Source organism: Physella acuta, unplaced genomic scaffold (genome assembly GCF_028476545.2).
Source record: "Physella acuta isolate Inbredline_101_S28 unplaced genomic scaffold, ASM2847654v3 ptg001071l, whole genome shotgun sequence".
In the NCBI taxonomy this organism is placed as follows: domain Eukaryota; kingdom Metazoa; phylum Mollusca; class Gastropoda; family Physidae; genus Physella; species Physella acuta.
Window position 1 is genome coordinate 77,016 of NW_026732588.1, and position 13,947 is coordinate 90,962.

General features: G+C 38.1%; 1 protein-coding gene across 1 annotated transcript in view; it reads right to left on the reverse strand.

Moving 5' to 3' along the window:
* Window positions 1-6,735: 6,735 nt before the first annotated feature.
* LOC131955514 (short transient receptor potential channel 7-like) overlaps window positions 6,736-13,947 on the reverse strand; it is a gene marked incomplete at its 5' end in the record, with an annotated part of 30,466 nt that continues 23,254 nt past the window's right edge. Inside the window, 8 exons of the mRNA XM_059319662.1 lie at window positions 6,736-7,045; window positions 7,712-7,911; window positions 8,970-9,048; window positions 9,915-9,992; window positions 10,862-11,065; window positions 11,894-12,011; window positions 12,416-12,535; window positions 13,723-13,842. Coding sequence (XP_059175645.1) covers window positions 6,827-7,045; window positions 7,712-7,911; window positions 8,970-9,048; window positions 9,915-9,992; window positions 10,862-11,065; window positions 11,894-12,011; window positions 12,416-12,535; window positions 13,723-13,842 — 1,138 coding nt within the window. The remainder of the gene's footprint in view (window positions 7,046-7,711; window positions 7,912-8,969; window positions 9,049-9,914; window positions 9,993-10,861; window positions 11,066-11,893; window positions 12,012-12,415; window positions 12,536-13,722; window positions 13,843-13,947) is intronic.

The window sequence follows — 13,947 nt, forward strand, 5'->3', positions numbered from 1 at the left end:
GTCACTCACTCATCACATACCACAACATTCCCCCACATGACATATACACACTCATCACATACCACAACAATCCCCCACATGACATATACACACTCATCACATACCACAACAATCCCCCACATGACATATACACACTCATCACATACCACAACATTCCCCCACATGACATATACACACTCATCACATACCACAACATTCCCCCACATGACATATACACACTCATCACATACCACAACAATCCCCCACATGACATATACACACTCATCACATACCACAACATTCCCCCACATGACATATACACACTCATCACATACCACAACATTCCCCCACATGACATATACACACTCATCACATACCACAACATTCCCCCACATGACATATACACACTCATCACATACCACAACAATCCCCCACATGACATGTACACACTCATCACATACCACAACAATCCCCCATATGACATCAAACAATACAACATTTAACCTCTTCACATAACATGCAACATACCTTTCACAGTCATCACACATTACACTATTCACCCTCATCCCAATACAGAACATTCAACCTCACCCCACAACACATCATTCTGTGTCAACACACAATACGCCATTCTCTCTCAATACACCCTTCTATTCAACCTCAATCCCCAACATACCATTCTCTTTCATCACACACTACACTACTCACCCTCACCACATCACATATTACACCATTTGCACACATCACACATCACACAACACACCATTCACCCTCTTCAAACAACACACCATTAACCCACACCACACATCACCCTGATTACCACCACCACCATCACACACCATTGATTATCACCCCGCCCCACCCTACAAAGTGACTTAATGTACAGTGACCTCACGAATGTATCACACTTTTGAGCCTTGTCTTCATGCCTTGTCTTATAAGTATCGTCATGTTAACATCATTAGCCTTAATTGTTATCTTTAAATTATGAAATAAAAATGTCAGCATATATTATTGTGATTGGAAATTTAATTAATTAATCAATCGAGATGTAGTGGTCGGACAGGTTATTGATTTATTGTACATTGAGCTGCAAAAATATTGATATTCTTAGGAAGAATTTGTTGAGCGAGGTATATTATGTCGCTGTTTCTATGCAGGATAGCGTGATATTGGCTCGTTTGGAAGAAAAGTGGACGGACAAGCTGTATCGAGGTGTATCGATGTTTTTGTTCACTGTGTAACGACGATGAGAGTGGGAGAGAGAGAGAGAGAGTGGGGGGGGGGGGGTTAAGATAGTGTGGTTACACTTTGGCATTTTAAACTTAATTTTAGCCATATGTATTTTAAATATTTTTTTTTTTTGCTGGGAGTGCAAATAATAATGAAACGTAGGCAGCAACACCCCTCCCCTCGCTAGAACTTATATTTCCACTAACACCTTCTCAGTAGCGCCTAAGTCAACCTCCATGTCTCACCCACTCATGCGGCCACACCCACTTAGCAAGCACACACACACCCAGCACGCCCGCAGCGCTTAGCTTCAATAAACAAGTCATTAATATCTGAAGGCCTAATGAAGCGATTCATCAACTTGAGGTTATGTCACAACGGGGGATCAGGAAAACAAGTTGCCCGTGCTAATGTGTGTTGTGTATTGAAGCATGCGTGTTTTTTACTGTGTCGTTTTTTTGTTGGTTCGGGTTGATCTAGTGATACCGTTAGGTTAAATTAATGTTAAGACGTTAGGTCTGGTAGGCAGGGTTAGACAGGTTGTGTGATACTGGTCAATGGTACGTTGACACGGACAGTGGGGGTAGGGGGGGGGATTGTGATAGGTGAGACAAGTGGAGTAATGCGATATGGGGGTGGGGGTGGAGTAAAGAGATGGAGGGGGTGGGGCTGCTGGAATCATGTGTTAGGGGGCACAACTGGTGAAGTAATGTAGTAGGGGGGATAACTACTGGAGTCACGTGATAGGGCGGACAACTGATGGATTCGTGGATAAAACGAATGAAGTCATTCGACTGGATAAGTGAGGGTAAACTATATGACTGAGTTGAATACTGGTGTTGTTACTTGAGAGGTGTACGGACTTGTTGGATATTCGCCAAACTAGTCATGTGACTCTCGCAATACGAGTTGAGTCAGGAGGGTGTCGAGTCAGCTAGTCTAAACAGCAAAACCAAAGAGTACTACAAAGTGTTTTTTCAAACAATTTTCTCCAGTGGGCACTTAAAACTTCTGGAGGGGGAGGGGGGTGGACACTTATTAAGGTATATATTTTCTATACAGATTATATAATTTTTAATTTTTTTTCGGGGAAGGGGACGGTCTTGCTTTGGAGAGGAGGGACAGTGCACTCCCCGAAGAGATATCTAAAAGTGACTACGGTACTACTCTCTTCACGCCCTCCTATTTGTAGACTAATCTGAACCCCCATCAGCAATTCAGTAGGCAAGGTCTTTTATGATATATATATATATATATATATATATATATATATATATATATATATATATATATATATATATATACATACATACATATATATATATATATATATATATATATATATATATATATATATATATATATATATATATATATATATATATATATAAATATATATATATATATATATAAACTTATACCTTGCTTCGCTAGAATAACAATAATGGCGTAACGCCCTCACACACACACACACACACACAAAATATAACAATTTTAATGTCTTAAAATTGTGGTTTTACAATATGAGAGATGTTCAAATAGTGAACGTTTTAAGAGACCAACCCAACCGTCGCCAATAGCTGCCACTTTTTGGGATCACTTACGAGGGCTCTACACCCCCTCTCCCCTTACACCCCTGCGCTCCGCCACTGTACACGAGTATAGCTGTTGGTCGCCCGTAACTACATGTAAATATAAACACTCGATCAACAACACAACTTGCCGATATTGATTAAACGTTATAAACAATGGACGTAAAAAATTCATGGGAAGGCATTCAAAGACACGAAGTGGTACGAAATATTTATTTATTGCAGCAAATGTTTTAAAATTTCATAAAACACACCAACAAAAACTACACATATAAAAAATGATTTCTCTGCTCCACTTTAAACAAAAATTATATTCAAATGGGGAAGAGTACATTTAAAAAATGACATTTTTAGAATCTTGGATGAAACAGCAGTTGGAGGTATGGATGAAACGTGTATAAAGTATAAAGGTTTGTTATCATTCATGTTTTGTGCTGACGTACAAGAAAATCGCAGTTACACATAAATAAATTTATACATTTGTTTTCTGCTTTTTAAGACGAGTAAGAAAAAATGTTTCTTGATTGCATTTTGGACAAAAACTAAATAATGGCAACCTGCAATTAGCCCGTTCCGACCCCACCTCCCCAATTATATTAAACAAGTAAACAACAGTAAACATTTTTAAAAGTACAAAAAAATTCTTACAGGTCATAAATAAAGTATCAACATCTTGAATTTACTATCGATGTTTTACAATTTAACTCTAGTAATGGAGGACGTACATAAAAAAAAAAAATTAACGAGAAGTCAGTTAATGTGCTGTTTCAATTGTGCTTTGACGAAAATACCGCTTAGGCGAGGAAGACAGTGGAAAATAGCTTGCCGGAAATTGCCGGTTTTATTGCAGCCGGCATGGTTTGGAAGTGAGAGAAACAGCAGCTGCCTCTAGATTTGCTGCAGTCAAAACCAATGGTTGAATAGAATGTTTTAGAAACTAATGGTTCGATGGAAAAACTTTAGAAACTAATGGTTAAATAGATTCTTTAAGAAACGAATAGTTAAATTGAGTGTTTTAGAAACTTATGGTTAAATAGAATTTATAAAATGATGGTTAAATAGAATTCAGAAATAATTGGTTAAATAATATGTTTCAGAATCAATAATTAAATAAAATATTTTTAGAAACTAATGGTCAAATTGAATGTTTCAGTAACTAATGGTTAATGGAATATAATTAGAAATTAATGGTTGGATGGAAAAACCTAGAAACCAACCAGTAAAGAAGTTATTGAATTAGTTTAATTTTTGTTTTAGAAACTAATGATTAAATAGAATGTCTTAGAAAGTTATAGTAGATCAAATGCTTTAAAAACTGAGAAATAACTTTTAAGTTAAAAATAATCAAGGTATAAATAGATTCAAAAGACCGACATTAATTATTAAATACATAAAGCTGAATTGTAATAGTATGTGATGGTAAAAAAGCAACATTACAATTAAAAATGGTCAAACTTCCGCAGAATGAAAGTTATTTCCCTTTCATGCACGATTTGGTTTTCTCATTCACAGAAACTATGTGGTACAAAACGCTTTACCCAAGCCAGTTAGTCTCAGGCGCAACCAGTTTTACATCCAATTGGTCTTACGTAGAGCAATTTGATCTGGCCAAAACTCTCATACACCAAGCAATTAGTCATCCCTTGACAGTCGATCACACAAAGATGTTGTTCATAAATGATGTCAAGTTTTTTCTTCGTCTATTTTTAACCTCCCATCTCTCAACCCTTCCACCGTCACTAAACAGCCTAGAAAAAATGTCAATTCAGCCGCCCTCAATTTTTTCCCTAATTTGCAATTTCTTTTGTCATAAATAGTAATTTATGTCTAACATAATTGGAGTTGTTTCCCTTTCACAAAGGGATATAACCTATACATAACGAAACAAAACTACTGTTCTAATAAAGTTAAATTTGTCGAGTTATCGTTAACAAATATTTATTTCTGCAGATTTCAATTTTAGCCATTCTATGTCATCGAAAGGTGCATTGATTCCTTTTTTATTTGAAATACTATAATAACATAAAATGTTAAAAAAAAATTGCTAAGTAGCAACTACAATTAAGCGAAGAAAACTTTTTCAAATTACTCAAGTGCGAAGAAACACTTTTTCACATTTTCCAACACCCCCTCTTCACACATCGTCACAACCCTCACTTCACACATCGTCACAACCCCAACTCACACTCACAGACTTCAAGATAGTATCATCATTTATGGACGACCCCTACACAAGTGTATTAAATTAGCACAAGAGCGCAGTTTGTCATCATATTTTACATATACACAAACAGCACAAAAATATTTAAGGGCACATGTTCTTGAACTGCCTACCAAATGGTACGAATATCAGAAGACACCTACACGATTTTATTAATAAGATTAGGTAATTAAATACATTTGTTTAATTATAGTTTACCTCTGATAACACAATAATCCACACAATAATCCACACACGAATCCACGCACTAATCCACACATCCACGCACTAATCCACACACAAATCCACTAATCCACACCAGGATCCTTGATCTTGGATCTACATTTTTACACAACCAATGGGATCACGATATATAAGTGTCTGTAGTTTCTAGTGGTTGTTCTAAGGTCAAAGTACAGAAGCAATAAGCGGTCTTTAGATATAGTACCTCGGTAGTTTTATAGAGGGAAAAGTATTACAAAGAGAATGTTAATAAATTATTTATAAATGTCTAATGACAAAGATAGTGAATTGAATCTTCCCAGTTTTAGCTGTGACGAAATTGATTGAACTTTAAAAAAAAACATTTAAAATTTATTAAATTAAAAAAAATAGTTTGAATTTTTTAGAAAGCCAGAAAAAAATGACAGGGATTGTGATAGAGAAAAGGTAGACTTAAAAAATCGAACTCAGTACCTTCAAAGATATAAACCTAGCGTTTTACTGTTCTACCACTCCATTCGTGAAAGTAAAGTAAATGTTCATATTATCGCAATTTTCTTTTTACACGGCTGATTTTATAGGCATATTTAATTCTAACAAGCTGTCGCTACTTTAAAGACCACTTCACTCGAGGACCAGTTACTTGGTTCCTCATGTGTATTTCTCGCTTGAAGCTTGTGTTGTGAATGGTGGTATGGTGTGTACACCACACACCACACACGTATTGCTGCCTGTTGCTAGGTTACGGGGTAAATATGTTACGTCACAACGTTTTAGGTCTTCTTTAAAATCAATGAATGTCTGTATTGATCGAGTTGATAACGCAAAAAATTTAGTAGAAAAAGAGAGGATTTTTTTTAGTGAGGATTTAAAACATTAATATCACATTTTAATAACATGATAAAATGGAAGAGTATAAAAACGAAATACTGTTTTCTCGGAATTTGTAATTGGTGTAATAACCATAGATTTAAAAAATGTACAAATCTGTAGTTTACATCTCACATAACGTTAAGCTCACCGTACGTAATTTACATACGTTGATTATTCTCATTTCAGATACAACGCCAACTTATATTTTCATTTCATCACGTACATAACTTCTTCATACTCAATACAAACACAATGCTATGGAACACATTTTGTTACATCATTACAATTATTGTCCATTACTCAATACACAATACATTCAGAATGCTAAGGAACACACATTCGTTATATCATTACATAACTTGTCCACACTCAATACAAACACAATGCTATAGAACACATTTTCGTTACATCATTACAGATATTGTCCATACTCAATACACAATACACACAGAATGCTACGGAACACATTTTCGTTACATCATTACAGATATTCTCCATTACTCAATACACAATACACACAGAATGCTGAGGAACACACTTTCGTTATATCATTACATACCTTGACCACTACTCAATACAAACAATGCGATGGAACACATTTTTGCTACATCATTACAGATATTGTCCATTATTCAATACAAACGCCAAGGAACACATCTTCGTTACACTTCGTACAGAACTATTTCCCCCACAGTACAACCAAAATGCTAAAAATAATGTCAAACTATTATTTTGATCGTGACGGAGACTGTGGCGCCGATCCCGTGCCCTTGATGCCCTGCATGCGGTCCATCTGCTGGGACAGCAGACGTGACGTCTCGTCCAGTTTCCGGGTCAGCGTGATGACCTTGTGCTCGAAGACACGCTCCATCTGGATCCTCTCAGAGTCCATCCGTGCAAGGATCTGCAGCTTGGCTTCGTCTAGCATGTGGGCGTACTTGTCACCCTGGGGGATAAACGCCGTGTTAAAAACAAACTGTAACACGTGTTAAACACCAATGGTAATACGTGTTAAACACAAATGGTAATACGCGTTAAACATAAATGGTAATACGCGTTAAACACAAATGGTAATACGCGTTAAACAAAATGGTAATACGCGTTAAACACAAATGGTAATACGTGTTAAACACAAATAGTAATACGTGTTAAACACCAATGGTAATACGTGTTAAACACAAATGGTAATACGCGTTAAACACCAATGGTAATACGTGTTAAACACCAATTGTAACACGTGTTAAACACCAACTTTAACACCGTGTTAAACACCAATTTCAACACCGTGTTAAATACCAACTCTAACACCGTGTTAAACACCATTGTAACACCATTCTAAACATCAGTTATAACACTATAATAAACACCAATTTTAACACCAATTCAAACGTCATGTTTAACTCATCTAAGTTAGAAAACTTCAATCGACTTCTACCTTGCAAATTCTTCAATTAATAAAGGCTATAGAAGCAAATCCTGAAACACAGGCTGTCAATGGTCCTTATGTCACACAATTTGTTAACACGAAATACTCAACTGTGTTGGAGGAACTCCCCTTCAAAATTTCAATAAAACACGAAAAAGAGCGCAAGTAAAAAAAAACCCAATCTACCTCTGTTGTTTTCCTGGAAGAGAATTCCACAAATTTCTCCAGGTGATCTTTCTGTAAGACGTGGCTCTTGACACCCTCAGTCTTGACGCCATCCACCTCCTTGTCCAGCCGCATCAGCTTCATCTGGAGGTCGTCCAGACGTTTGTCGACCTTGGCGCCAAGTCTTTCAATCAGACGTCGCATCGTCTCCTCACTCGAGGCTAGAGGGGAGACAACATTTCTTGACAAAAGGAAAGCATGGGAAACAAAATATGTTGAGAAAACTTTAAGCAAAGCAAAGGAAACAAAATATGTTGGCAAAACTTGATCTTTTAGCAAGAAACAAAGTAGGTTGACGAAACTTGACAACCAGTGCAATGGAAAGAAAATATTTTGACAAAACGTATACAGCAGAATCAGGTAAATACTCAGGGCCCTCAGGATCCATTGGCCCGACACCATCAGCAACAATAAGACAACTTTCCGCCAATGAAGAAATTAAGAAAAGAAGATGGTGTTGGATAGGGGACACAGAGCGCAGACCACCTACCAATATCACCAGGCAGGAAGTGAGGTGGAACCCACATGGAAAGAGCAAAAGAGGTCGGCCAAGAAAACACCTGGAGACGGGACCTTGAGGCTGTAACTACAAAGATGGGGTACACCTGGAGTCAGGTTGAGAAGATGGCACAGGACAGAGGATTCCGGAGATCTTTGATTGGTGACCCATACCCCATCAGGGTGATGGGCAGTGATGATGATACTACTGCTGAATGACTTTGAAATAGAATATCTAATATTCGGGGGAGGGGGTGAGGGGGGGATGGGTAGTGGGTAATGACGAAAGACTTAATGTCTTACATGTTATATTGACAATGGTCTGGGCTTTCAATACATATAACGTTAGCATAATCCACTGAATATACATGTTACCTAGTAACACATAAATATAATTTTAAAAAACACTAAACGAGAAGTACAAGAGAATTTCCACTGTCGTTCAACTAAAATAATCTCTAATAATTTCTTTTTAATAAATGGGTTCAAAAGAAACAGAAATCCTAAACACCAACTTATAAAATCAAATCAAGACCAATAAATTAACAGGTTATTTCAAAACAGCAAGCGCATTAGTCCAAAATTGAATAAAATCGAAATATTAAAAACTGTGCCGAACAGGTTTAGCTGTGTTTTTACTTAAAGCCCATTAAAGGATCAAAGCGTCATGAAAACAGTTCATTTCTTAAAAGTGAAGCAACGTGAATAGATTTCAACTCACTTTTCTCTCCATCCTCTCCCTCTATCTTCATCCTCTCCACGTGCCGTACGTAACGTCTGATGAGAAGGCACATGACGTCCTACATAAGTAGCAAGAAGAATTGTTCCGTTAAATTTTTGTTTTTGTGAAGTGATTTTAGCATGCCAAATATTCATGGAAACTAGCATTGAATAAAATAGGTTGTATAAACTTATTGAAAAATGGTACATAAAAATATAAAAGATACAAGTATATTACATATTATATTACATTATATATATACATATACATATATATATATATATATATATATATATATATATATATATATATATATATATATATATATATATACATACATATATATATATAAATATATATATATATATTATATGTATATGTATATATGTGTATGTATAATATATTTAGGAGTTTTGTTTAAGAAATAAATTTTGTGTGCGATTTAGTTTTAAAAAAGGAATAGAAAGCTGACATGCCTCGCTTTAAGCAGGGTCGTAGTTAATGAGAAGAAAAAAAAAAGATTAAGAGATCATGCAAGACACTAAGGTTTAATATTATGTCTTGAAATATAACATCGTTGATATACACACTTATCAGAGATATAGTTGTTTGTTTTAGTTTACATACAGATGGTTTATATATTTAAACCGGCGTGCACAAGTTTCTTAAAGATTTGACAGTTCGTGAAGACAAAAGGATAGTTTATTTTTAGAAATTAACAAAAGAAAGTTTTGCAGACATTTAGTGATTACTAGAAGAATTATTTTCCACATGTTCGGAAAATACCGAAGACGTTATGTATACATTAAGAGAGAGTTATCCCAACACTTAGAAAGTTTACCAGAAGAAAGTTTACCTGAAGAAAATTATCCGCACACTTAGAAAGTTTATTACAAGAAGTGAACCAAACATTTAGAGTTTACCAACGAGGAATTGAGTACTCACGTTGCGCGTGTGCTTGCCTTCAATAGATGACTCACTCTTTTCTTCCTCCATGTCTTGTAGCTCTAGCATACTGCCCGTCTGGTGCCGGGATAAGTTTGGGGGTGAGTAAAGGTCATGCAGGGTTAGGTGAGGTGGGGAGGGGTCAAGGTCATATAAAAATAAAATATGAGATTGGGGAGGGGAAGGGGGGGGGGGGGGTTCAAGTCAGCACATGCTAAAGAATTGGTGTGTGTGCATAGCAAAAAAAATCATAAGAAGAAAATGATGAAATTAATTGAAGCGATGAAATAAGAAATCTTAAATATAGTCAGTAATAGATATATTAATATATATTAATTTTAAGTAATAGTATAAAAATTACGAGCTTTGTAATTTTAAAAATATCTATTCTGAAGAGCTATTTGTTTTCGCCGGAAATCGAAAGCCACGTCTCTAAACTAAATCGATCGAGTACTTGTTTTAACGAATTGAATGAATGAGTACTTCGTCCTTCGAAATGAATGGATCGAATGCTTGATCTAACGAAAATTTAATGGATCGAATGCTTAATTTTAGGAAAGGAATGGATCGAATACTTGATTTTATGAAATGAAAGGATCGAATACTTGATTTTATGAAATGAATGGATCGAATACTTGATTTTATGAAATGAATGGATCGAATACTTGATTTTATGAAATGAATGGATCGAATACTTGATTTTATGAAATGGAATGATCGAAAACTGTGTTTTATGAAATGAAAGGATCGAACACTTGATCTTATGAAATGAAAGGATCGAAAACTGGATTTACTGAAATGAATGGATCGAATACTGGATTTACTGAAATGAATGGATCGAATATTTGGCTTTACGAAATGAACGGATCTAGTACTTCGTCGTTTGAAATGACTGGATGTAACACTCGGTGTTGTGAAGTGAACGGTTGAAAGGCGTGAAACACTACCTGCACGGCCACGTATCTGACTTTCTTGCCCTCGTGCGGCAGCAGGTGCCTGAACTTTGACCTCCGACACATCCACATGATGGACTTCCACAGCAGGCGGGGGCTGGGCAGGATGTTGAAGGGGGGCGGGACGGGCGTCCCAGGCTCGATGAAAGCCAGCCAGAGCTCCGTGCGGGCAAATTTCCATTCGACGTCACGTTCATCCTGCAGGTATAGGGGATCAGAGGTCAGTTAGAGATGGGGGGTGGGGGGTGGTCAGGTGGGGGGGGGGGGGGTCAGGTAAAGAGAGTTAGTGAGGGTCGCCAGAGAGGGACAGTCATGGATGTCTGAGAGGTTTATCTAAAGGGGGTTAAGCAAAAATCAAGCGATGTAGATGGGCACGACATACATGTAATTAAGTGATGGGCAGGACATACCTGTAATTAAGTTATGAATATGACTGTAATCACGTGATGTCAATGACCTACCTGTAATCACGGGATTTAGTTGACCTACCTGTAATCACGTGACGGAGATGACCTACCTGTAACCATGTGACGTCAATGACCTAACTGTAATCACGGGATTTAGTTGACCTACATGTAATCACGTGGAGGAGATGACCTACCTGTAATCACGTGATGTCAATGACCTACCTGTAATCACGTAATGTCAATGACCTACCTGTAATCACGTAATGTCAATGACCTACCTGTAATCACGTGGAGGAGATGACCTACCTGTAATCACCTGATATCAATGACCTACCTGTAACCACCTGATGTCAATGACCTACCTATAACCACCTGATGTCAATGGCCTACCTGTAACCACCTGAGATGACATAGGTCAATGGCCTACCTGTAACCACCTGATGTCGATGACCTGTAATCACCTAATGACCTAGGTCAATGACCTACCTGTAATCACCTGAGATGACATAGGTCAATGGCCTACCTGTAACCACCTGATGTCGATGACCTGTAATCACCTAATGACCTAGGTCAATGACCTACCTGTAATCACCTGAGATGACATAGGTCAATGGCCTACCTGTACTTCCTGGAAGGTGTTGGACATGACGGCGATGAGCAGATTGAGCAGTACGACCGTGGTACAAAACACGTAGATGCCGTACAGGTAGTAGCCCACGGTACTCGCCCCGCCAGATCTGAGGTCAAGGTCACCACACGATTAGCATTGTCCAGGCACAACAAAATGTCTACACACCACCAACTTCTACACTAAACCTTCTCGGTGAAACAAATATATATTGGGACCAGTAAACACGAAAAAAAACACCCCGCAACTATTTAACTATAATTATAATTAATAATCAAAATAACGTTATACAAATAAGAATAAAATAGCAGTCAGCGAGGGTAAAACCAAAGCGAAGTTGAAATATGTTGGATGTTTTGGTATGGGGCATGGGGGAGGGGGGGGGGTGCCAATCTGAGTTACCGCACTAAATGACACCCCCCCCCCCGCCCTTGATCCTGCTGATTATTTAAACCTGAGGTTACCTTTATGGCATATTAAAACAAAAATCTTCGCCCCCCCTTTCCCACTCACCTGTCGGGGTTGTTGGTCAAAGATGTGGCGTGGAGCTGACCTTGTTCCTCGACCTTGGGATGTTCCTTGTCCCCCAGGCCGAACATGCTCCAGGTCAGGGTGGATAAGGTTGAGGTGAAGCTTCCAGAAGGAAAGAAAAATGTTAACTTTTTATCATTGGATGAAAAGTTTTAACTCATTCATACTAGATCAGATGGGTCACCGTATAAAGTACTACAAAGGAAGTAGAGTTTGTGTAAGTTTTAAATCAATAATGTCAAGCTTTTTAAAAATCAATTTTTTAATGTTTTTTTTTAATTCAGCAATTTTTACACTGTACTAAGCTTTTATTTTCAGATTGAAATTTGAGTTATTCTTATTTATAAGAGAGACTAAGATTTAAAATAAAATGAACGAGCCGACCCGCAGCGTATCATACGCCGCTATTTAGTTGTTGTATTTTCTACTTTTCAGTAATTCATAATTTGTGAATTCGACAGTACCAATGCTGCCACTGAAAATATTTGCTTTAAAACACTACCCCCCCCCCCCTTTCCCCTAACCCCCACCCTACACCTCCCCCCCCCCCCCCCCCCCCGTGAAAGCAGCCTCCTCTTAGTTATTTCTTAGTTACCTCCTGTAAGTTTAAAATCAAACTAAATTATCTGCCCCTAATAGAAACCCGGCTCTACGGCTCTACGATTTGTAAACATTTAGCTTTGTAAACATTTAGCGTGACCACAACTCACCAGACAATGTGGGGGTGGGGTGGGGGTGGTAGTGATAGTGATAGAGAGAAAGAGAGGGGACTGCAAGGAGGCGCTTGCAGCTTGTTTTCTAACGGCTCCCAGAAGAGAATTATATATATAGATTTTTTTTTAAAGTAGTCGACAATGGGAAGGCGTGGCCTAGTGGTAGAGAGCTAGACTGCTAATACTTAAGTTTCGAGTTCGAATCCGGGTTCAAGTCTGTAGAACGTCCCTGAGTCCACCCAGCTCTAATGGGAACCTAAACACCGTGAGGGAAAACAAAAGTGGCTGGGCATAGTGCTGAAACAGATGAACTCCATATTTTTCATTTTCCCCGTGTGTTTTGGGCACGAACGGGAAAACATGATTAGTCGCCTGCAACTGTATTGACACTTTCCGGAAAAGGAGTGGGGGAGACAGAAACATGCATACACCTGACGACTGACCTGTCAAAACTTTCCGGGAAAGGAGTGGTGGGAGGGGGGGGGGGGAGACAGAAACATGCATACACCTGCCCTGTGAAAACTTTCAGGGAAAGGAGTGGGGGAGACAGAAACTTGCGTACACCTGACGACTGACCTGTCAAAACTCTCCGTGTGGCACCTGCTGGGTGCGTAGAGTGCAGTGATGCCGCACGTGAAGGCCAGGATCACCAACACGAACATCCCGAACAGTTTGACTATGTCCACAACCGTGCGCCTGAAAGGAGAGAAATATTTGCGCACCGTGCGGTAATTCCCAAAAACCAGTTTCACCGCGGTGCCGCCTACACTTATGTAAACACACACACCCATACACACTCAC